Source organism: Channa argus, chromosome 7 (assembly GCF_033026475.1).
Source record: "Channa argus isolate prfri chromosome 7, Channa argus male v1.0, whole genome shotgun sequence".
In the NCBI taxonomy this organism is placed as follows: domain Eukaryota; kingdom Metazoa; phylum Chordata; class Actinopteri; order Anabantiformes; family Channidae; genus Channa; species Channa argus.
This window is the reverse complement of record NC_090203.1, coordinates 6,791,046-6,817,803: the sequence shown is the minus strand read 5'-3', so window position 1 is coordinate 6,817,803 and position 26,758 is coordinate 6,791,046. Positions and strand designations below refer to the sequence as shown.

At 41.6% G+C, this 26,758-nt stretch overlaps 1 protein-coding gene across 1 annotated transcript in view; it reads right to left on the bottom strand.

Moving 5' to 3' along the window:
• The window catches only part of iglon5 (IgLON family member 5), a 95,478-nt gene that overhangs the window by 15,020 nt on the left and 53,700 nt on the right, over positions 1 to 26,758 (bottom strand). The window contains exon 2 of the mRNA XM_067510617.1: positions 1,974 to 2,052. Coding sequence (XP_067366718.1) covers positions 1,974 to 2,052 — 79 coding nt within the window. The remainder of the gene's footprint in view (positions 1 to 1,973; positions 2,053 to 26,758) is intronic.

The window sequence follows — 26,758 nt, the reverse complement described above, 5'->3', positions numbered from 1 at the left end:
CAATTATGACGGGTATGGGAAAGTCGCATAACAATGTTGTGCCGATCAATAACCAGTCAATCAAAGCTGCCTTTAAAAGCTGTCAAAGATGAGTCGTGGCCCAAAGGTCTGACTTCAGTTCTTAGCTTGGCCACTAGATGTCCTTACCCAGCTTCAACTACTTTAATAACGTGTAGTCCTCATGTTTAATTGATATGACCTGGATAAATATTACTGTTGAGGTAGATCTTAGATTCCCTGCCAAGTCAGTGGCAGTGACACCGCAGTGTATAAGAATCACAGCACTGCTAAACCTGGAAGAACACAGTGCGTTGATTTTTACACAGGTTAGAAAATAAAGCGAAAGGGAAAAGAAACTATTTTGATTAAGATTCAGTTTGAAGGGATTAAATAAAGAGACAACATAGTATGAAATCCCACAATAAAAATTCATTATCTGTGTACAAACACTATTAATCTATTTTTAAAATTAATCACTTCTGCACTGATGATGTTGCTACAGGACTACAAGCCCAGAGGAAATGAGAGCAATAATAGCATCAAATGTGCCTCATCCTAATGGCCCGCATCAAAGCCAACACAACAGCACTGTCTCAGGCATAACACAAGTATTTGTGCCACTTGGACAAAAGTAATTACACATGAAAATAGAGTTTATTTATAAAGCTCTTTGGTTCTTTGTTTTGTCGGCTATTAGCTGTCCGGCGCAGACTAAACATTGACACACATCTGATTAAAAAATATCCAAACACATCTCTACTGATGAAGCTTTAAAGCCCGTGCATTCAGAAAACAGTTTAGAGCAGTGGTTCCCAAACTGCTGACAGGCCCCCACCCTGGCCTGGAGAGATTGTGAGATCAAGTATAAGCAGAAAGACATTTTCAGACTTTTAGAAATCCTCGTGAATAATCGGAAGATCTTTGAGAACCTAAAATGTTTTAAACACAATAAACTCAGAAGAAATAATAAATAAATAAGAAGGAAATAACATTTTTTTTTAGACTGGTTATATAGAATTTTGTTTTCAGGGCCCAAAAGCCACTAGGGCTGGAAACCACCTGCAGCACATTACCACTAACACTAAAAAAAGGTTTTAATATTATGTGCTCTGGTAAACAAGTGACGTTGTTTAGAGCATGAAACAAAAGAGACGATGCTTCTTGGGCTTGTAATTCACATCTTTCCTGATGCCAAACTGCAAAATAAAGATAAAAGGTGACATTTAGAGCACACACTATTCCGGTGCATTCAATTTAGAGTTGTAGTTGTGAAAACACCCAAATAAGTACTATGGATCTGACGTCCCACATTGTCAATAGCACATCTCCAGGCTACGCGTCCTGATGACATTATAGATCAGCATCCTGGTTCTTTGATATCCAACTTTGAAAGAGACTTGCCGATGTTAACAAATATTGACAGAACTGTACGCGGCTTTGTAATTACATATTTGATTTTAGAGGGGGGCTCACTCTTCTTTCAAGGAAAAAAGGGAACTGAAAGAGGGATTTGTTCAGAGAGCTGGAGAGGTGTTGGCTTAAAGGTGATGAAAGTAATGTTGACTTGGATTTTTTTTTTTTCTTCTTTTTTTTTTTGCACTGCTGAGTGTTCTGCCAAGCTAGGTCACATCCATGCAATGGAAAAAAGCAAGTTGGCTATTTTTCTGCTTGGCTGGGAGGTGGGAAAAGCTGTGATTTCCACTTTATCACTCACAGTTAGACAGGTGTTGTTGGGTGCAGAGGGGGTCCACCGACCAAACTGATCTGTGCATTTAAGTTACAGGAAAGATTTTAGAAATGATTTGATCTGGTATTATTACTCAATTAGCCATGCCAGAAAATATGGAACAATGTGGGCAGCCTGGTGGAAGTTATGTGACAGAGTATTGGCAATAAACCGACATGGCAGGTGGGGAAAAAGCAAACATGGTTTTCATGTAATTAATAAGTGCAGGTGTAGAATCAGGAGTTACCTCAAAGTGACGTTTGCTCCTTCCAACACTGTAATGTTGTCCGGCAGGTGTCCGAATTCTGCTCCGTGCACACTGGACCCTGCCAAGAAAAACAGGGGAGCAATGAGCGTCCAATAATGGTAGCAGACGCTCAGCCGGTCGCGTTCAATCTCAGGTCACGTAGCTGAGGATCGACCTACCTCACCAAATCAGGTTGGGCGGGGGTGTGCCCTGCATCCCGCCTTACTTACTTCTGGAGGGAAAATAATAAATATACTGAACAAAAGAGTCACAATGTCTGCACTGACCCCCGTACTTGAATAATGATTTGGTTTTACCCTGCATTCTGGTGGGATGCACGTTCATTGAACGGCGCTGATAATGAGCCAAGGGAAGAGGATTCACGCAGAGTTGCCGGAGCGTGAAATGAAAGGACCGCAACGGCAACAGAAGGGATGCTCATCCTGCCTACCAACACACACACACACACACACACACACACGCTCACAGAAGAAAGGCTCCTCCTTTCTAAAGTCACAAACAAGAACAGACACGCATCCAGAGAGCCATTAGTAAAAGAGGAAATACAAACTTGGCATCTGCGGGGTGTGTTTGACACACTCAGGTGGGAAACTTTGAAGTCATTTTTGTGAACTTGCTTGGACTGCAGACAAAGATAACCAAAGACCTCTATATGCTGGCAGGGATCAGGCCTACTGTGGCAGGCCGCTCCCCACTAAGACACCTGGCTCGGTCCATCGAAACTCTGCCAACAGAGTCACAATCTGCCACAGTAGGACACCGGATACCTAAGACTGTAGGAAGGGGGGCCTCCATCTCTAATGTTTTTCTCCCTCTACCTGCAAGATGACCTCAATATCTCAATAGGCATTTGCTGCAGTCTAGCCTTGAGGTTTAATAAACGGTGACTTTATGAAATAAAGCCGCTGCAGTCACAAGCTAAGAAGCACCTCAAGGTTTGTTAAATAGCTGCACAAAGTCAAAGACACGTTAAGCATGCAGAATCCGCTAACAGATAAGACTCAAAATTATGGCAATGCACTACTAAATGGACAGGAAATGTGGATTTTAAATTAAAGGTTTGATTACAAAAAATAATGAGTAGCGTGAGAGAGACTTCAGAATTATAATGCATGTCATGAATTGCTAATAAAAAGGTTTTCAAACTGCAAAGCAGAAAGTCCTGAAAAGTGCCAACTATACTAAATAATAATCAGGTATTAAAAAAAAGAGTAATTATGCCTGTTTTCTTTTTCTGCATGCTGCGTAAATGTCAAAGTGTGGCTTACTATATATGTGTTGGGTGTTAAAGAGCTGTTATGATGGAAAACATCAAAATAAGAGCTTTGGGGTGGAATAAGGTCGAAATGGGAGCCCGGTTGTGTTATGCAACTACTCAACTATGTCTCTGCTGTGTTTTTAGCTTATTTAAATCTCCCGCCTGGAGATTTGGTGCTGTTGAAGTTTCTCCCACTGTGACATCACACACAAGTGGTCAAATATGAGGATAAGACCATGAAATGACCCTTCGACGCATACAGGTCTGATTTATCCAGCATCAGCAGGATCACGCTCTGCTGTAGTTTGCAGATCACTCTTTACCTACAATCTATTTATGTTTCAAGTGGCTGCCAGTAAATAGCTGCAGCAACAATGTAAGAGAATATATATTATTTATTGGGCTGTATTTGCATTGGCTGGCTTTCACCCCAAGCCAAACAGAGTAGGAGCTTGTGAATAATGCAACTTTTATGTTAACAGTTTCCAAACCGACTGAATAAAAAGTGATTTGTTTAAAATACACCCAGAATTTATACAAATGAATTTAAAAGGGACCATAATAGCAGCTCTTTAATTTTTTTATATTCATATAATCATGCGTAAACTCATGCACTGGTGCACATACACATATGTCGCTCAGGCCTGTCTGTATACGTGCAGTTTCGGGCGTCTGTGGCTCAGGTGTGCGAGTGTGTATGTTTGTTTGCTGACATACTGGTGCAGAAAAAAGGACAAAGTAATGACTCCTCAAAAGAAAAGTGCCACCGAAAATCTCTCGCTAAAAGCTGTAATCACATTAATGGGTGCTGCTGCTGCCACGGCTGCTGTCCTATCTAGAGCGGGCCAAGGATCTCGGAACTGGCTCAATCTCCCTCTCTTTGAAAGCCTTGGGGGAGGGGTGTAGCACATTAGCCATCGCGTCCACTGTTCAAAAACTGTCACGAGCTCTCAATTATCTGTGGTTTCTGAGTGTGGAGCAATGTCGCATAGAATTGCTGTGCTCATGCTTCCTGTCTTAGACTCACAGAGACCTCAGCTCGAGCCCTCAGCTGTTCCCTTTCGAGTCCTCAGGATTCTACACACTAGATTTTATTTAGGTTAATTCAATTCAGTTCCAGGGCTTCGGGCTTGGGGACGGGGGTGACATGCTGTCATAAATACCACTACCCCACATATGCAATTACAGATTCCCACATAGAGGAAAAGACGTTCTCCATCACATAAAGTAACCACAGGGATACACATGCACACATTTTGATTGAATGAATGATGCGTGCATATGCTGAATGCTCCAAACAACATTGCGAAGGTTACAAACCAGCGGGGAGCTATTCCCATTTCCCTACTCAATTCCCATTTTCACAGCTCGATTGGCACCTCACATTCTAAAACCTGTATCACCCTGCCTCCACTCACAGGCGCTGCACAACATGATAACCAGGTCAACACATGCAGCCCACACTTTTGCTCACACACCGGATCACAGGACCAATCAAAGCAATGCAAGGGTACACACACATACACAAATGCACAAAACCAGCTCAGAGATGAAGGTTTGTCAGAGTTCATTGTGTCAGCGAACACAGCAAAGATTCACTTTAAATTCCCCTGTGGAAAATGTCTTCAGACAAACAAGTTGACACACACAGACACACAAACACACACAGACACAGACACACATGCACACACACACACACAGAGACACACACACACGCACACACACACACACACAGACACACACAAACACACACGCACACATACACACACAGACACACACACACACCAACACACAGACACACACAGACACACACATACACACAGACACACACGAACACATACACACACAGACACAGACACACACGCACACATACACACACAGACACACACGCACACATACACACACAGACAGACACACACACACACAAACACACACAGACACACACCCACACACAGACACAGACACACACACACACACACACACACACACACACACAGACACACACGCACACACACACCCTTATTCCACAGAGCACTGCATGAGAAGCAATCAAGTATGATCATTTGCTTAAAAGTAGGAGGCCCAAAGAACCAATACATTATCCTGGATGCTGGTGTGATCGCGGCCTCCTAAGGGATAAACTCTCCCTTACCACAAACCCCCAAAATCCATGTGTAACGTGCAGAAGTGCAAAATAATCAATCGACTGTGTCTTGATTAGCAATGTCGACATGATATTTCCTTTGTTAAATATGTTTTATTTTACTATTTAGTAATAAACCAAACATTAAGAATATGACCTCCGATGAAACACATCCACATGATAATGCAAGATACAAAATTAAGTGATCACTATTATAATTGTGATTCTTCCACTATGGATACCGATTTTTTTATTTTTTTTTTGTATATTCTTATAATATTTTAGAAATGACAAGTTGAGGGCTAAAATTAATTGATTTGATGCAGTTGACATGATGAATTGTATTGTGAAAATTAGCCAAAGCAATCACACTGTAATAAAAACATGAAATACATATGGAAGTAAATTCATATTGCTTCTACAGATAGTGTACAGTGTGTGTGTGTGTGTGTGTGTGTGTGTTTGAAAGATCTCATTTAAATACGAGTGGGAGTGTGTGTACAACAACAAGATGTAAGCATTATGTGCCTGATAGACAGTGCATGTCTCTCTCTCTCCCTCCACATTATTTATCCCTTTTGGGCAATTAATACAAATGTTGCCGGGAAAACACAATGGACATGATCAAACAGTGCAATAATGAGTCTAGAGTGCACCCAGCAGTGTGCTGTTGAGTGGCCAAAACAGAATCTTCAGACCAGACTTTCAGTTTCTCGGTTTCTCTTGGCTTTATCGATCCCCATCTCAAATTCTCCTTTTTCTCTGCTACCTCCTGGGGCTCAGCATGCAGGCAGATGAACTGCACCCACCAGGAGCATTTTGGAGTCTTGCCCATTGACAACCCAGAAAGGAGGGTGCTTGCCAACAGGGAAGCTTAAATCACTGGCTGCCCTGCAGACTCTAAATGTGGAAACACAATACAATGTTAATCCCCCCCACTCCCCACAAAAAAAAAAAAAAACCCAACAAAAAATAAACTTTTGTATTTATGGCTTTAATAGACTACTTAACTAGACCTAAACTGCACTGGTTTATAGGAGAGAAAAATCCAAAGTCAATATAAAACCAGACTGGGCTGAGTATGAATAGAGATGATGATAAATAACCATGTGGTGGTGAACACTGCAGTGGCTCCTGGTTTTGGCCTGGCCACCGGCATATTGAATTTCCCCATCTCTGTTTGTGATGCAGTCTGTCCAAGCTCCTGGTACTGCTTGTCCTTGCTATGACCCGCTCTTTTGGCACACAAGTGGGGCGTCTGAGACCATACCATACATACTGTACGCACGTGTAAAGACCCCCCTTAAGCCTTTGTCTGCACACGGTATTGAGCCTTGGGTGTAGATTTGTCTGGCATTTTAAAGAGAATAAAATTTTATGGACATGCCTGAGGGACTACACAGAGGAAAACACTGGGCTGGCAGACCATTAATTCACCTATACTGTGGCCACTCACTTCAGTTGTTATATGGCCTGCAAAAACAGAAATCTGTTTTGCTCATCTGTGGATAATACTTTATCTATTGCTGGCCCATAGGTAGACATTCACACAATTCCCTCCACTTGTGGTCCAGTGTTATTGTCTCTGTGCTCTCTTGCAGTGTGTCTTTTGTCTGTAAAAGCGTTGCGAGGCTGTTTGCTCAGTACCCACGAGACATCTATTATGTGATTTGTATTCTCTTGACTTTTACACACGCCTGTTTGTAATTGCACTTGCTACTGGCAGACACCTATGAGTAGAGCTCTATTGAGCTGTACAACTTTAGCCGGCGCACTCCTTGCAAGGGTGTCTTTGTACTGTTCATCTACTTCGCATTGCCCTTGACGATCAAATAAACACAGAAAGGAGTGAAAGCTACTTCTGAAAGCATGATTGGCGTCAAGACGGATAACGGCGGAGACTATAATGAAACTCATAACAATAATCTATGTTAACAGAGGCTGCAGTGGTTTAGAAATTGAAAGGAAAGAGGGAGAGAGACATAACACAAGGCTGGAAGAGGTGAAAACAGAAAACAGCCAGGGTAAAAAGTCACTGAGAACGAGGAAAAGCTGTAGTAGAATTTACAATCACAGGATGTTGTGGAGCTGCAGCACTAGAAGCAATACAGGTCGCAGTAGTTCTACAGATAAAATAGCAGTAATATTAGGTGATAATAGCAGTGCTGCCATTGTGTAGTTAGAGAAGGAGCAGAAAAGTAGCATTGATATGGAGAAGAGGGAAAAGTACGAGGACACAATCAGTAAGACTGGGGCACAGAGCAATGCAAAGGAAAGACACACCCGCATAATTAACACTGGCATGCTGCAGCCAATTAAATATTTACAGAGGCACTTCCCTCCGACACCTTGATGATGAAGCAAAGCAGCCCAAGGATTATCAGATGCAAGGGGCCTCAGGCAGGAGACAAGGGGCTGGGGGTGGGGGATTAAACATTAACCAGCACAGAGATCCCTTTCTCCTCCTCATCTGATCCCATTAACTCTGGACGGCCCAAATCTAACCTCATGTCCACCTCTCTGTAGCCCTATCTTCCTGCACACCTCCTCCTTCGCATCATCTTCTACACTCCACTACTCATTCTGCTCCTCTACTCCCTATGAGATACCCCCTATGGAATCCCAAACTACACTCCTGGCTCCTTCCACCCTCAGTACCACCTGGCAGAGACGGAGCAACGGGGAAGAGCAGGGAGACAGCGATGAGTCAGAAATGAGAAACCAACTGGATGCGAAGCGCAAACAGCATAACAAGATGGATATGCAGGTCGCCTGCTCTCCACAATTGCTAGTGAAGCAAAATGGATGTCGGCAGGATTCCACTTGACAGGAAATCTAAGAGATGTCAGAGAAGTCATGGTGAATGAATTGTTTTGAATGTGTCTGTAATGTCATTTATTTCCTCCTCTCAGACCAAAGATGTTTTTCCTGTTGGGAGAATGTGGTGGATTGACTGAAATAAGTGTTTACGTGACTGCGGCTTATTCAACATTAACCGCTGTGATCTAAGGCATCAAGAGGACTGTTTGGACATTTAACTGCACTTCAGTCAAGGTCATATGTTTGGCTCGCCTCACAGGGTCTCCATATTCCAAAAAAAAATAAAATAAAAAGTCTCACATACACAGAACTCCTAACACAGCTTGCTCTTCCAAGAATGCCAAAACAATCAGCATTTACAGAAAAGCAGAGCACCACCCTAGGGCCTTACCAAAGATGTGACATCTGCCCCCTTTTATTGTACACATGCTGCATCCACATTTCTTCCTCTGGTCCCTCCCTCCCATCCAGCATCTCTTCCTTCCCTGCCTCCCTCATCTCTCGTCTCTCTCCCCTCTCCCACCCACTAATCCCTCTTCACACATCAATCAATAGAGCACTGCAGAGTGCACAGAGCCATACAGTACTCAATGCAGTAGTTGTACAACTTCAATGGGCAGCCACAGATCTTTACCATTGAATCAAGCGTGGCCAGGGAGAAAAGCCGACTGCTCTAAAACCAGGGACAAGACCCACTTCGCTTTCTTTTACCCCCCATTTTCCTTGGACTGACGCCTAAACCCCTTAGCACTCGTGAAATCAATACAGTAGTTAAACTGTTACTTCCTTTTCCCAGCGAGCTCCCCCCCCCCCCTCATACACACCCATCTTACAAAAGGCCCTGTAGACTCCTCTAAATATACCCTGTGCAGTGGTAATTTGACAGATTTGTGGACAAGTGCACCATTGCTTTAAAAGAGGAAGCTTAAAATACTGATTCACTTCAGGTAGCTCTGCAGCTTACACCCTCTGACAATAACGTACTTAAAAAGCAACAAAGTACGGAATATAATATCTATATGTAATACAACAGCAGCATGGTGCCGTGTAGGATGCTGAGTAAATTCACGGTTGTGAATTCCCCTTTTGTGTGATCCTAAGACCGTATATTTAAAAAAGATGGATAGAATGAAACACTAGGAACATATTAGCTTCTCACTGTCTTATATTCAGATCTGTTTTACAGGACATTGTGATACAAATCTCTAATAAATATATCAAAATTTCCTAATAAAAAAAACCCAAATACAGCTCTTCCTCCCAAAATGCACTGCTTGAGATTGAGTACAATTAATTAGTTTCCTTTGTAAGACAAATACCAGTTACCAGGAATTTATCTTTATTATGAATATTTGTACCATATAGGGCTTTAAATTAAACAAATATGTCTAATGGCTCTCCAGACTGTTCTACAAACTGCTGTTAAACAAATAAAACGGTTTTCTGATCTGACAGCTCCATGGTATTTAAGGTCTAATTAGAATGAAGGTCAAACAGAAAATGACTTTTTTGGGGGGGGTACTAACTGCAACCAAATGACTTTTAATCACAGCCACAATTGTTTCTTATATTTAATGGACTGGCAGCAGCAAACTGGGAATAGGAAGTGATCTCCTGCATCTCCAGCATCACTTGATTTCCTCCTAAAGACCAGTCATGATGCCCGTTAAGCTCTTTATAGTTATGTTGTAAACATAAGTTGTTTTACGCACCGATTGACATAACTGCGATCTCACAAAAATCCCCCTTTGTTCATGTTTAATGAAATGTACTGTGTTCCACTTTTATCATGTGCATAACTCTCTGCTCTGCTCTGTTCACGCCAGCAAACTGTCTGGACAAACTTCTGTACTTTAGAAAAATTGACAGATCGAATAAAGTAAAAATAAATCACAAAAACAAATATTATGATGCATTGAACTTTACAATTATTGTTTCAAGATAACATTCCATTTACAACAAAATATGCTAAAGGAAACAGATTGAAGAAAATGTGTACAGGATTGTCCACGTAGAAAGAATAATGCAGTACGAATGTATGATTAGAACCACATATCGGAGCAAAGCTCATATGCCAAAAATAAATAAATAAAATAATAATAATGAATAGAAAAAGTTATCTGTGTTTTACCCTTTAAAATTACCTGGATGATCCTCATGCTTTTGTTGCCTGAAGAGCACAAACATGAATGGGAATAAAATGTCCATACTTCTTTTTTAAGATTCCCCCCCCCCAAAAAAAATTCCTTTTAGGGCCAGTGTGCATCAAGTGATCATATGTGGAAGTGCAATAATTCCAAAGGCCGCTATTGTTCAGCGCTAGCAGATAATAATAATAATAGAACTTCCTGTTGGCACAGAACATGTCCTAAGTTGTGTGATTAATGGATGTCCATTACAAATGGTATAGAAGAATACAGGGAGAAACAAAATACATATAAATTATGTAACACTAGAACTGACTCTATACCCACCAAAATAAAAGCATTAAAAAATAAAGTATTAAAAACACAACACAACACACAACAACATAACACAAAAACATCACTCTGATACATAAATATGACAAAAAATGTTGATGTTCTTAATGTCTTTTGGAATCACTGAGTGGGACACAGCAGCAGCACGGTGGAGTGGTTAGCATTAAACCAAAAGCGCTGAACCAGAATGTCCCTGGTTCAAATCCACATGCTGGCTGTGACCTTTCTATGGAGAGTTTGTGTGTTCTCCTGGTGTGTGGGTTTTTCCCTGTGCACTTGTTTCTACAGTCCAAAAATATGCATGTTGAGTAAACTGCCTGTAGGTGTGAATGTTTGTGTGGCTCGTTGACAGACTTAAAATACATAGTATTAAGATGTAATTGATCTTGTATTGTACAAATATTCTAAATATTTAAATAATCAGTAATAAAAAAGTGAATATATTCTGGTTTTCCATAGCTTCATAGAAGCTTTGTCAGATGCTGTGAGATGGGACAAATCTTTCCAGCCATGTGGTAGCGTTTCCAGCACGGTGGTGAGGGTTACCCTATAGTTTACACTTGAGCCTCTAAGAGGCTACAATAAAAACAGCAATTACCGGGAAATAGTGACAGAAGACAAAGGAGTGCGATAGCAAGGGAGCAGTTGTTTTCAATAGGACCATTGGCTGTAAAGTGGAGTCAAAAAGAATGAGGCATCAAAAAGGCAGTTGAGTGTTGGGCAGTATGTCTGTGAAGTGGGTGGCCAGGCAATACAAGCTGCCAATGGTCATTTATGACACTCTTGAAAAGTAGGCCTAATGACAAATCGCGAGTTTGACGAGGGCTCGAGAATTACCGCCGCTGTTAATTCGGACATTAACTTGCACTGAAAGGGATGAAATCGTGCAATTTCCATCAAAGACAAAAGATGATGTGCTGCCAATGCTTTCAGTGAATTTCTAACAAAGTCTTGAGCCAATGTGGAGCTGAATAAAAGATCTCATTTAGCTTTTGTTTAGATTTTTACGGCACCACCACTGACTTAGCTTATTAATTTTCCCCCCACCACTCATTTCATACTGATAACGACATATTTCTGTGGAAATATGCAAAATATGTAATATACTCAAACGGGGTAATAAGACCACTTAATTGTGATGACTTGAATGGAGGGCGATTAGCCGCTGTCTGAAGCCTCCATGGTAATAAGCAATCGAAAATAAGTCATTCTTTGTTTATGCCTTTTGCAAACAGCAAAACAAGAGGGAACAACATTTTGGCTACAAGGGAGAAGCAACGTTTTCGCAATAGACACACTCCAAATTCAATGAATGCACAAATGACTGCACTGCTGGAATGTGGTGCTTTCAAGAGCACCTGGGATTCATCTAACCACTTGCGTGCATCCATGAATTCATTATTATGCGTGTGCAGGTCCATCTTAGCATTTGTTTATGTGCATGTGCGTCTATGTGTGTGGGCTGATGTGCTGCTCCGGACTACTTGGCTACTTTTCCAGGGGTCTCGCTACCTGCACCACAGGGGGTGGTAAAAGAGTGAGAATGAAAGGTGGGAAACGAGGCAGGGAGGAAAGGATGGAGCTGCATGGTGTGGGGAAAGAAAAGGAAACGAGTCAGGGGCAGAAGCAGAGGGCTACAGCCCATGAGTAAGGTGCTGTCAAGATAATTCACAGCAGCAGTACTTGCTGCAATGAACAAAACAGAATTACCTGAGGGAACAGAAATCAGCTAACACCTGCTTAGGAGGCAGCTCCTGAGGGATGGAATGGAAGATTGGGGGGGTGGGCAGATGGAGGGAGGCATGGTGCAGTGCATTAAGATGCTGGCTAGTACAGATGATGTAAGCATCGGTGTATGAGTGTATAAGTGTGAGTGTCTGTGTGTGTGTGTGTGTGTGTGTGTGTGTGAGAGAGAGAAAACATAAAAATGAATGTGCATACTATAAGTGTACTTGCAACCTTGTGCAAATCCTTTTGCTGTGTGTGTGCTTGTGAATCTCTGTGTGGGTGTTCAAGTGTGTGTTTTCATGTGTGTGTTTGCATACTTTCGTCTGTTTGTGTGCACTTGGACAGTGCGTTGCTGTGCCCACAGCCATCCTTACAGCTGTGGATGGGGTTCATTTGCATTCGGAATCGCAGCAGCTTTTGCCATTGTTGCTCCACTGCTGTGACTCGGCACGGGTAGCCCCAGCACACACGGCTGCCGTGCCAGTTATGTTTGGCTACAGCTGTGCTGGAGAGCCCATGGCAGGCACTCAAACTGCCACCACGAGCTAAGGCCTTGGTCTGTAGGCTGAAGAGAGTCTGGTTGATGTCATTTTGCTTTGTGAGCTACCTGGTTGGCTATAGGCAAATACTGGAGCTCCCTTCTTTCCGCTCTGCATTCTTTCATCAAACCAGACGGAAGCTGAAATTGCAGAAATTCCCTTTGCATTCCCTCGACAACATGGTAGTCTTGCTCACACGCTCCCTGGTTGCTCTCTTCATCTTGTTGAGTCCCGCTGAGTTAAAAATATAACCGACTTTGAACACAAGTCTCCCTCTCTTTTCACTCTCCAATCTCTTTTTTTCAGCCAGGGTGATGACATGCTTTTGCTGTTTCTTTGGAGTGGCCAGAGCGTTAGAAAAGAGCAATATAGATAGAGAGCCCATTTACGCTTTGCTGCTGAGCTGAACTGACAGGGGTCTTGTGTATGACACGTTGAAAAATTACTGAGAATCGAGAAAAGCGCGATGAGAAGAGAGGTAAAGGTGAATTAATGTGTCATAGTCTTGTTTGAAGAGGAAACAAGCATGCAGCCAGTTACTTGGGGCAAACCTAAGCTGTGCATTTATGTCAGCCCTGGTGGACTGAGCCACTGATGAATCTGCTGGCTCATGTTCCTGATGAAGCTGCTTTACCAAAGCCTGAGGCTATGGAGGAATATGAGGTAATCAGGGGCATAACTAAATCTGCAACAGAAGTAACGTATAATTAAATACAGCGCCACTGGCTAATTTGCCTTTCATTTATCTTTACACATCAGTTTCTTGCGCGTTTTCTTATTGTGTAAAGGTTGTATAACTCCTGTTGTGGAGGTTATTAATCTTTCAGTGCACTTCTACAAACATAAACAAATTCCTAAGTCACCATAAGTTATTAGAGGGCCGTCTCCTTGGAGCTGTTTGAATTGGATTAATGCTCCTTCGTGTGAAGCACTGAAAATGATCTCTGGCTCCCCTCTCCCTCGTGTAAATGAGCTGCAAAAACAATTTTACTGCATTGCCACAAGCACACATGTGAAGTATGCATAATTTCCTTATTCATATGTATATACCTGCACAACAAATGATTTTCAGGTGTAGTTGAGAGGAAAACTTTGCATCTGGTTTAGGTAAAATGACAAAATAAATAATTTTGTTCGTCAACATAAAATCGAATACACATTCAGCAAGTGCAAATGTTGTTTCCTCATCAGAAATAATAACAAAAGTTAAGGGATCTAAACAAAGACAGATATAATGGAATAATTGCAATTATATCAGTACAAAAGTTTCCATCCCCCTGGATACACTTTTCAGGTAATTAACTTTAATATGTAAAATCAGGTGTCTGATCGTTAAATAAAACTGTCAACATTTAATGCTTGATGAGGCTCAAGCAGTTTGCTTGAACCAAAACAAATATGGATCAGGAACAACAGCTTTCAGAAGACATCAAAATGTAATTAATATACCTTCATAAAGCAACGAATATAAAAGTATTTAAAAGCATTTAGGTACAATACGCCAGTACCAACCACAAAAGCTAGAATCCAGAAATATGGAAAGTCAACTCCGGAATGGTTTAAAAAGAATAAGGTGAATTATTTATCATGACCTTCTCAGTCTCCAGACTTAAGTATCATTGAAAACCTGTGGATAAATTTGAAGAAGGCCGTACATGGCAGACAACCAAGCACTCTAGAAGACTTGGGACGATCACGCCATTAAGAATGAGCTAAAATGACACCTGAACAGAGTCAAGTGCTGCTCAGAGGGTACCAAAGCAGGTTGGAGCAGGTTTGAAAGGCAAACGGTGGATGTACAAAGTATTAGAGAACATTTCATAAAGAGGTCGCTCAAACTTTTGCAATGATATCATTTTCCTTATTTTACCACAACTTTCTTTTTACACTCTGCTTTCTGATTTTTGTTACTTCTGATGACAAAGGAACATTTGTACTGCCTGAATGTGCATTTAATTTCACTCTGTTTGTCCTTCCTGCCTTTCACTCATCTGTATGACACATACACACTCTCAATTAACCTTTTACCTTGACAGCTGTAAGTGTTGAAAAATGAAAACGTATTATATTTATTACCATTTTACAATATTACATTATATTTTTAGTATATACACTGTTGCCCATAAAATTGGAATAATTTTGCAAAGCTCAATATTGGTTTAATTTTTACTGTGATATGTTTGTAACAGATTGATCAATGCAGTTTCGAGAAGATATACACTTCTGACAAGAATAAATCACATTGACACAATCAATGAGAACAGGTAAAAATTCTGAATTCTGAATTTATGGGCAAGTCTATATTGAATCAATGTTTATTAGACTGTGCAACAGCTGGGACAAATGTCACAGACTGAGTATAAATCATTGTATGGAAATGAATCAAGTGGAAGCTGATACCATGCTGTAATTTAGTTTAACACAAACTAAAGGCAGCTTCTTTTAATTTACATGTCCTTTATTATTATTGTTCAGCAACTGAGCAAGCAAATGTGTCATCGCAGGATCGTTTTTAACACATAATTTCTAACCTTTTTTACAAGCTGTCTCATTATCTTCACTCACTCTGTACGGCATCAGCACCAACTTAATCTGCAAATGACCCGACAAAACATTAGACAGATGTTTATTCCCCATTTTGCACAAGATTCAGGGGGAAAGGATTAAAATCAACCCCCTGAGACGTAAGTCAACCTCCAGCAAGACACGATTGTGCCTGACTCAGTGCATTCAGAGCCTGACTGAAAAAAATGTTTTGAACAAAGAATAGGATGGAGAGAATAGGAAAAATCCGCCCTCAGATTTATTTTAAGTGTTACGTGAATTATCATCAATCACTGATGCTCATTGTGTTCCAGGACTTATTTTACATCTTTGCTGTCCCCAGTTTGCAGCGATCCGTATTGCATTGTATTAATTCTAGTGATTTTGTGTTTTATAAAAGTGAATTTTGAAAGTAAGAAATTGGTGTAATAATATCTTTACTGAAGAGGGAGAAAATCAAGATGAAGATGAGGAGTAGAGGAAGACAGCTTAAGTCTCCACAACGATGTCTTACTTGCACCGGTGTCCGTGAGCAGAGGTTTGCCTACTGTAGGCCTGACCCTTCATCTTTCGACTGCGCTGAGCCCAATAGCCTGTCAGTCAACATACATTTTGATTACCTCCAGATGACATCACCCGGAGGATTTTTTTTATCATTAGAATTTCCGATGATGTCATCTGGAGGAGCTCTGGAAAAGCAGGTTGACCATGACTACAAATTTCATAGTGTGAGAAAGAAGATGACATGATCTGAACTGAAGGATCCTCCAAGTGATGTCATCTGTTTTTCAGAAAGAAGTAGGAAGTATACGGAAGTCAGAGGGAACTTTAATGGCATTCATTGACACATACTACTCAAAATAGAACCAAAAGAAGCGAGTTCAAAATCACCTTAAAGATCACTTTAATAATCTAATCATTTTAAAACAATTCAGGGAGAAACTTTACAAGGTCTCTTTACAAATGTTGGCTTCAAATTAGAACCCAGATTTTCTACTCACAGTTTCTGAAATTGCGTATAAATTTGAGTGGTGTGTCACAGCTGAAAAGCTCAACAGCTGCACCAAACTTAACTACTCATCTTAGATTCTTTCTCCTTCCAAGCTTCTTTACCCTCAATTACTTTGCGTACCCTCTTTTCCCCCACCCCAGCCTAACCTGTCTCCTTTGCCATCTTTTTCAGCCCCCTTACACTCCCTTTTTTCCTTCCTTGCTATTTTATCTTCTCACCTCCTTGCTCATCTCCTCTCCCTTGAAATGCCACAGCTGATCTTCTTCACCCTCTAATTCAGCAGCTTATCTGAGCATACAAGTTCCACAGAGCTCTATGATCCCTGTCACCTCGCAGACCTCGTGGGACTCATGACTCAGGGCTGCAGATACCGTGGATGACGGTGTGAGAGCTGGTTGAGGAGGTGACGGAAGGTGGGAGGTTGAAGAGGTGACAGAAAGAGAGGTGGGGCAGAGGAAGCGCTTTCAGAGAACGCAGAGAAAGTGAGAGAGGGTAATTGCAACGAGTTCCTGAAAAAGAAGGCAAACAGACATCTGTAGGGTTTTAAAGTGAGACACGAGCATCCTGCTTGATGGGAACGGTTAATCCGTCTACCTGCAAGTTTTCAGTGCTTCCTGTCACCTGACCACTGCATCGTATGAGTAACTTCAAAAGAGAAGTGGGGTAGAATTAGGTAATAGATATAAATTTAAAAATAGGAAAGAGAGCCACGAATACAGAGGCAGAGAAACTGTCGTTGTTGGAGATTTAGTAAAGATGTGTCACACAAATCCTGATCTTTAGTCAGACTGACAGGCACAAAGAACATCTTGCTGCCACACAGAGGCCCCCCCGTTAGCCCTCCTCCTCTTCCTCAGCATCTCTCCTTCGACGGCTCCCCTCTCCTGCAGCTCCTCTCTCTGTTGTCACTTCCTCTCCGCCTCATTTCTCCATTTGCTTCACTCCATTCCTCCCGTTTTTCTCTTTTGCTCTGCATCATCTCTCCCTACTCTCGTTTTCTCAGTGCACCCCAGCCTTTAAGACTCCATTTTCATCCTCAGTCCATCTCTTTCACTTCTTCCCCTTCTCCCTCATTACTACTCCTCCGCATTCTTATGAGAAAGATGTGTTATTTAAAAAAAAAAACTTGAAATGTGAGTTTTTTTGCTACCCTGTCTGCACTTGCCCTGTTTGTCCCTTCGCTTCCCTCCTTGTCCATTTACCTCCCTGCATGTCACTCTCTTGGTAGATTTTTGCTCCTCGTCTCCTTTGCCTCTCTCCACTAATGAATTTTGGTCACTTTGCAGCCACAGATGGTGCAGCAGGCAGCTGCTGGCGGCAGGACCTGCCCTAACAAAGAGGGAAACGGAAAGAGAGGAAAAAAAGGCACCGTGCTGCAGTGATAAACCGTCTGCCTTCACCTCTTTTAAATAGAGAACATAAACCAACAGATTGCTGAATATGCTCCCGCCTAACCCTCACTTCCTCCCATGTTATAGGGAAATACTGATGTACACTCTTCAGACAGAGAGCCAATGTGGTCACATGTATCACCTTTAATGTAGTTTCTCCTTCACCACCATCCCTCTTTTTCTTTTCCTCAGTGGGTCGCTGGTTAATGCCAATGGCTTGTTTCTTTCTGGCAACCCTAAAACATCTTTTTCCTTCAAGGGAGCCTTCAGGCATAGAAAACAACCCCCGAAGTTGTGTTTCACTCCCCATCTTTTCAAGCAGCACCACACCCCTATCTGCCTTTATTATATTCAACTCACAATGCAGGATTCCTTAATTCGTTCTGCCCTTGGCCTCTAAAAGCCTAAAACACATAAAAGAGTGGATGAACACACTAATAACAGAGCCATGTGCGAGGTGATGAATGAAGCAAGGTTTTGGAACAATTCCTTGTTGTTCAGGAAAAAGTCTCAAGAAAAATATTTTAGAAACATAAATTGAGCTTAGGTCCTGCAGCAGTTTATTAAAAACAGTCTAGTCTGGACCTCTTCACAAGGATAAACCTGAGGGGCCAAAAAATGATTTACAGAATGGAAAAACGGATAAAGTTTCCTGTGTTTTGGCTACACCAAATGTGTTTTGGTAACTTTTGCCTGCTTTGAATAAAAAATGGGTACATTCATCTCAGTTCAGGTGTCGAGAAAATATTCAGCTAAAACAAACCTGTTTTATTAGAGCTATTTACTGTCATTAACAATGTGTGAGTAAGTCGTGCAAACATATTCATTTTAAGGGATTGCAACATAAAATAGATAGGATTCGTCAATCAAAATCATTTTATTTGAAAGGTGAAACTGAAAGTGTGTGTGCCCAAGTTAAATTTTTAGGGGGAGGTCATTTTCCCCATTCCCAGGTTCTACAGATCAATCATTAGAGGAAAGTTTGTTAAAAGAGCAACAGCAGAAACATGCTGCCGTGTCGAGCTCAGGTGTAATCGTCAGGTGCACGTGTTTGGTAACTGCAGCCTAATCCTGAGCCTTAACTCTGACATCATACTGTAGATACAGCGGCATCAGATAGAAGACTGTGGGCGCTCAGTGAATTTTGTGTGGGGATCCCTATGTGGTCAGAACATCCTGAGGTATCACTGAATGATTTATCAAGTCTGGGAGCTTTAACATGCTTAAATGGCACTGCTCTACACTATTCTATGGCAACCTCTTTAGAGAGCTATGTATAGTACCAATGGGCATATAGGTTAATTGTGCCAACTCAAGGGCGTCCCAGCTGTGCCACCCTTGAGAGATGTACCATTATTCATTTTAAAGCCAAGCAAATACTTGCACCTTAAAGCTTTCCCCCTTTCTCCTGTCTCTCTCCCCTCTACAGACAAACTGCCTCGTCATCAGCATCATGTCCCTTGACAATGTTGGTTGCATTCAGTGCCCCGGGTGAAGGCTGTTCTCCCACGCAGAGGTCAGAAGTTCAGGTCCTCTGTTTACTCTCAAACTTTTGGGGGAGGTGGGCAGCATCACCTTGCTGTGCTTTTGTACTTGTGACATTTTAAACAAAGCGCTTGTGATAAAGTAGAGAGAAAAATGCCCAGACCCGGGGGTTTTCGGGATGTCCAGGGAAACAACACAGACTATTGATGTAGAAATGAAGTTATATATATTCTCCCCGGTGTTACATTATTTCCTGCGTAGCTGCTGCACTCCATTAAAGAGAGGTTAACACCTTTACTGGAGGTGTAATGGCTCGGTAACATATTTAATTTAGAAAAATTAAAATTTTCAGACATTTTTTGCACTTCCATATTTTGGATTATTTTACTAAAACAAAGCAATTAAAATTCTGAACAACCGCATTTAAACATCATTCGAAACCCAAACAAACTGACAACTGGGCAACAGGAATACAATTTACATTATAGTGTCATAATAGCATACAGAGCTGGGACAAAGTCATTGTTTTGTCCAGGTTCTACACTTTATGTCTCAAGTCATAAACAAGTCATTATCTGCAAATCACCAAATAACTGCTTTGAGATTTTTATACATAGTCACAATTAAATAAGTACAGATCAAAGAAAATTACTACTAATCGATACTTTTTGAGATAATTCTTTTAAAATAACAGTTAATGTTAGGGCAACTGTGACTCAATTGGTAAAGAGAGTAATTGCAGGGTCTCAGATCCACGGCTCATTTTGTCAAAATGTCCTTGAGATCCTGAAGCCCAGTTTTCTCCTGGTGGCTCAGGCAGTTTAACAGCTGAAGTACAAAAGTGCTGGATGAATGAGGTCCATTTAAAGTGAAAAAATAAAAGAGGGATTTGATAGCATTTTATGAAGTCTTTACCTAGTCTTGAATCATTTATAGAATTTGTCTTCAGATGTGAGCATTTGTATCGAAAGTTAAAATAATTAAAATATCAATCTGTATTTTTTGTTCTTTCAGAAGGCAAAACTACTCATGTTATAATGAAGCAGAGCTACTGATCACAAGTACAAATATGAAATGCTGATTGAATGTTAATCATATACATTATTAATATCTGTAATCTATTACACATTACATTTCACAAGACCTGATTCACACATACTAAGTTTTGCACAAACTTAAACTAAACTCAAAAACTAAACTTTAAACCTAAAACTTCAACATTTAAAACAATGATGTCAATAGTGGCACCTTTGAAAAGCACATAACAAGAAACATACAGGAAGAAGTCTTCTTACTACTACTGAATGCACCAACAGGTGCAGAGACACCTGCAGGTAGTGGTTGGGCCAAGGGTCCACCAGGTCTGGCCCCACCCAGCCATCCAAGGGCAACCTTGGTGCCGTTGCAGAGCCCGGATAAAATAGGAGGGTTGGGGCAGGAAGGGCGTAAAAACTCAACATGTTCAACTGTGGCGGCCCCTGAAGGGACAAGCCGAAAGCCGTTGATCTATTCCAGTTTTAAGTTTTAAGTCGCAAAAGTCTAAGCCATCAAGTGAAAATATTAATATCCCACTTTATGGATGTCGTTTGTGAACTATTTAATCTTTTGATTTTGATGTAGTTCACAGATCATGATTTAAAGAACCGATGCTGCCTTGTCATAATTTCTTCTCAAATCCAGGCAAAGCTCAAGTCTGTTTAGAATAACTAGGCACCTTATTGGTAGAGTATTTATGAGTGGCCTAGTGCCTCAAAGCGTACAGCATCCGACTGGGATAAAGAAGTCTGACACATCAAATTCCAGCCCCTTGAGTAAGAAACGTAAGAAGCAGTAGTTCTCTGGGATAAATGCAGAGCACAAATTTTATTGTGACTTAATAGTGTATATGTACTCAATGATCAATAAAGCTTCTTCTTCTAAAATATTTATAAATCTTTGGATTTTTTTAGATTCTGTTATTAATGGTGAGAAACTGCAGAAGTGTTACAAAGAAAAGGAGGAAAGAAGGTGGTAAGAAACAGACTTAAGTGTAAAAAGTACGTATACTGTCTGGAGAAAGTCAAGGAAAACAAATGGGCCGTTTTAATAAAGATTCGAATCCATGTGGCTTCCATAAGACTTAATATCAGAAATGACAGATGGGGGTGTCACTTCTGACTCCCTGATAAATGGCTAACTGATGAGCAGGATGGCCACCGCACAAAAAGCAGTGGTGCACACTGATCTGGTTTATTGCTACTAATGGTCAACAACTGGAGATTCTATAGGAACAACTACTAACCTAAGATTTTAGACACATCTCAAAGGATTCCCTCCGGACAGCTGTCTTCATGTCTCCCAAATGTAAACTGAACTAAACTCTACTTCATGTGATGATGAAAGCAGATGATGACTGTACGGTACTTCTTCTCCTCTCTTGTCCATATTACCACTTACACTCATCCCTTACTCATACAGGCCTCGTCCTTCCCTCTATCTTTCTCCCGGTCGAATAAACAAACCACACAAGTTTACTCCAACTTTTTTTACAATTCATCTCTCATCATTGGTCTTCCGTCCTCTCTTTCGCCCTATGTTGTTTTCTCATTCTCCATCATTCTCTGAGGTAGGCGGCGGCAGCGCGGGGGGGAACTGACAGCCATCATTGCATCGTTTGTCGGCTTGGCTGCTAATCTGCACAGCGTTAATAATTGATGGAAGACTGCGACCACAGATCTATGATGGACTCTTTCCCCATCCCTCTCTCTCACACATTGGTTCCATCTTTTCTCCCCCGCCTCTAAATATACTCCCACTTCACTTCCCCCATGCTATCAAAATGCATTTTTCTAGCATTTTTCTTCATTGTCTGTCTCTTGATGAATCTACTGAAGCATCCTAATTCTTTTCTCACACTCTCAGTCTTTCTCATACATACACAAACACACTCTGTGCTTCTTTTCTCTCGCTATAAAACCTTTACATCTCTGTTTCAGCTTTTCATCCACCTGTTCAGTTTTTCAGATGAGCCTTTTCAAGTCATTCAGCTGTCTCTGTGTTGTGAGGTGGCTTTATGAATCCCGTCTCCAACAATGCTGTGTCAATGCTCGCCAGCTGCCCTACTGTAGGCAGCACCACATTAGACACATACAGAGGACCGCACGTACATACACATAGACACTTTTTGTTCACTTGACAACATAATCCTGCCATGCCGCTGTCTGTGATGTATGAGACCCAGTTAAAAGGATGTGAGGGTTCTCTCCTCCTCCCACCTCACACTCTCTTTTTGATATCTGCAAGTTGTGTGTGTGTGTGTGTGTGTGTGTGTGTGTGTGCACATGTTGTGAAGGAGGGGGCGCACCTCCCCTGTATATGAGGCACAGGACAAGACACCTGGATCCCCCTGTGATTTCTAGCTACAAGCTCTTGCACCAAAGCACTGCAGTGCTCATCATTCACCTGCCCAGCTCATATGTGTACACACATACACACCCACAAAATGCATATACACTGAAAAAAACCCACACAGAAAGAAGGATGCCACTCAAACTCATACACTCATATTTTTGCTGCCCCTCTCCCGGTTTCTTTTGTACTTTACAATGGAAAGAAAACTGGAAAGTCAATTACTAGCATTTATAGAGTGTGTGAAATAAACGTGATGAGATCTTCATCTAAGCTACAACAATCCACAAACACAATCTAATTAACTAATAATGAAAACAATAAGAACATCAACAAAAGAGTCCAGTTAGTAAAGCAAAATTGGGAATGTGGGTTGGAGTTTTACTTGCAAACACTCTGAGCTTGTTATTCACAAGAAGCATCTGCTGTTGTGAACCTTGCCTCACCAAAAAAGAGATCTCAGAAGACTTATGATCATGAATTCTTGATTTGCATAAAGCTGGAAAGAGTTACAAAGTAACCTCAAAGAGTTTAGAAATTCATAATTAGAAAAACTGTCAATAAATTGAGATGCTCTAGTACTGTGGCTACTCACCCAAAGACGACTTAAGAATCACAATGCAGAATACTCAATGAGGTAAAAAAGAGATAAATAAAAAGGATGAAGACTACGAGCTTAAAGTGTTTTTGTGTTTGTACTGACATTCAGCTACCGCTTCAACGCTAGTATTGAAAGTTTTGAAATCGTATCGCTTTAATAGATTTAATATGGTGCCTATTCCAAAGGAAATATTTGTGTTTGCTTAAATTCTAATCTACTTCATTATGGTATACTACAACATAGTATATATTGGGTGTTGGTCGCTGTATATTAAACATAAATATAATTTAGTGTCTCAACTCCATCACATGCAGTGTAGCTGATGGATGCTTGAGGCAATGGGATGCACATTCAATGGTAGGCCATAGCGTTGGCTTAATAATCTAACCTAACTTAATAACCTAATCCTCCGGCCCTCTAGCAGTTAGGCAGTGCTGTCCAGATGCACTGTTTGTCCTCACCCCCTCATATGACTGACAAGAGCATTTGTTGAAACCGTGCCCCCAGGCCAGCAGAGCTCTATTTAAATTGCATCCCTTTGGCGCCATGCACCAAAATGGCGGCCGCTGTGTTCTGCAATGACACCAGCATGGTGGCTAGTGTTAGACTAGTTTTTTTTTTTTTTTTATCTAAACAATGGATTCCAAACCAATCCGTTTAGGCAATACATAAACATGGTTAGGTTTAGAAAAAATGTCAGGATAGGCTTAAAATCAATTTACAATATAACGTCATGCACATAATGTTTTAGTGGTCAGGTTAGGAGAATGTTTCATAGAGGACTTGATCTCTGGTCTTGTGTGGGAATGTCCTTTGCTTTGTACAGTATGGGTAAGCATCGGCCTTGACGCCCATCACTACCCTGTGACTCTACTGTACACACTACCTGACCTGATTCCCAGACGTTTCCAAAAGTTAATAGCCTATGATTGTTTTGGTCCTTTCTTGCTATAGTTGCACAATCAACTGAAGCAACGAACACGCACCTTCATTGCACTTGCACACACGTCTAAACCTTGCAGACTCAAAATTATACTAACATCTGCACGCACCCATCCACAGCAATATAAACACATTTAGAGCAATCCAAGCAGCAGGAGACGCGGTGATGTGTGTTTGTGTGTACTGTATGAGTGTGTTTCTTTTTTTTTTTTGTGGTTTGCAGGCCCGAGTGTGTGTATTGAGTGTCATGTGCGTGGGGACTTGGCTGGGGAGGCAGCTTTGGCAGCAGCCAATCTGCCCAGGCTGTTAGTCACGACGCTGTGACACCCACTGCTCCCAGGCGCTGCACGGGTCATTAAGGAGCAGCAGCACAGACGAAGGATGACCACATACATGAGCACGCTCAAGCACACTGACACACATAAGGACACAAATGTTCAATGACATCACTGGAAAAACACAGCACCTCTATATTGCCGGCAGGGTGGCTAAAGTGGCCTAAGAGCAAAACGAGATAGATACAGCACATAGGACACAAACATGCCAACACACACACGTATGAGGGAGCCAAATGGGAATCATCTATTCCATTACTTAATTAAATCCAATGCCTCTAGGGGCTCAGGAGAGTCAGGAGGAGGGTAATTGAGAGGATGAGATCCTTCCTGCAACCCCGGTGTTGCCTGCATCTCGACCCTTGCCTCTAGATGTTACAGAGGGCAAACAGGACAGCACAGGAGCAGGACCCAAGATATGATCTCCGCGCTAGAAAGAGTGAGAGCAGAAGGGCTCAGAGTTGGATAAATCGATGAGATAATTGGATTAGAGTTGATTTCTGCTTCTATGGACTTAACTTTGAACCTGAGGTGGGATAGCAACAGGATGGATAGTTGTGAATAGGTGGTGTGGCAATAGATCTCCATTCAGACCACCAGAGAGTGGATGTTTACCATTGTGAGGGGAGAAAGGCATTTTTAAGACCACCTTTTTTGACTTTAATTGTGCTGATCTATAGGTGTAATAAAAGAAGCTGAGAAATAATCAGTGTCCCAGGGAGTGCTGAGTGGTTTCTCGGCCACCAAAGTGAGATGCTCCCCACCTGTAGGGGATAGTTGTTTCTGTTAAGGGCAATAAAGGAGGCGGGAAAAGTTAAATGGCTTTTAATTAAATTTTAATCAAGAGATAATTTTCCCGTCCCAAAACCAGTTAGGAGGAAGAGATGGATGGTGGCAACTAGAAAGAAAAAGAAAAGAGCACCATGGCAATGATAGATTGGATGTTTAAGCCCTGCAGAGAGCCCATCACTGGTGTCTTGTTATAATTTAATCGATCAGTATATAGTTCTTAACGAAGCTGCCAGATCTTTAAAAAGATGAAGCTGCTATAAAGGTGAAATTCTTCAGTTTCACTTGTTTCTACTGACCTGAGGATACTCTTTTACTCTGAGAAAGTCTAAAGGGAAATCAGCACTGTTGCTCTGACATTAAGTCAATGTAAAGCTGTATATGTTAATAAGTTTGAGTGAAAACAATTAATGTCGCTGTCCTCTCTGGAACTCAGACATTATTGTTGATAATGCCATCACCTCCTGTACAGCCATCACCCTCGCTTGGCCACCAAAAACGACCTGACCTTTAAGCAGAGCTTGGTACTCAATACAACTTTATTACTTTATTGACTTGACTGGCTTAGCAGTGCCGGTGCTGCACAGTAGACATTTCATCGTGAATGTCAGACTGCTGATGTCATAGTTGCCTGGGAAGCGGGACCCATCTTCATGAAACCATAGAGCCATGTAATCATCTAATACCCTCAACTCTCCTTTGCTTAGCTCCACTCTCTGCTCTTTATGAGATGCTTGTCGGGATGGGCAGCCTGCATTCTGGCCTGACGCCTGACCACAACATTACATTCTCCTCGCTGCAATATAAGGAAGCTCCCGTAATCGCATTATCATATTCACACGGTGTCTGTGTGGCTTAAAGATGAGTGGTGACGAGCTGCAAACCGGATGTTGCATTGGATTACATTTCAGCTGAGTGTTTCCTGCAGTTATGACTAGCTATTACTATTATCACTGTCTTTGCTATGCAGGATAGGAACGCGACAGCACATAAAGTGAAAATGTCATGGGGCTTTATTGGGTAGGAAGAGGTTTGGAGGGGGGAGCGTGGTAAGAGGCTTCGGTGCGCAGGCCAGAGTGTGTTTCTGACATGGTGTGTGACGAGGGGCATCGCGCCGACCCCTGCTCATGAATAAGACATGGGCTGAGAGAGCCACTGGGGCGCCCGCTGTCCATTTGCCATTTGCACGCTTGGCCAAAGCCACGGAGGATGGCTGGTGAGGGAGTGCTGTATAGAGTTGCACTAGGAATACAGCATGGAGATACAGAGTACACAGAGGAGACGGCTGAATGCAGCTGTGTCATTTGTGG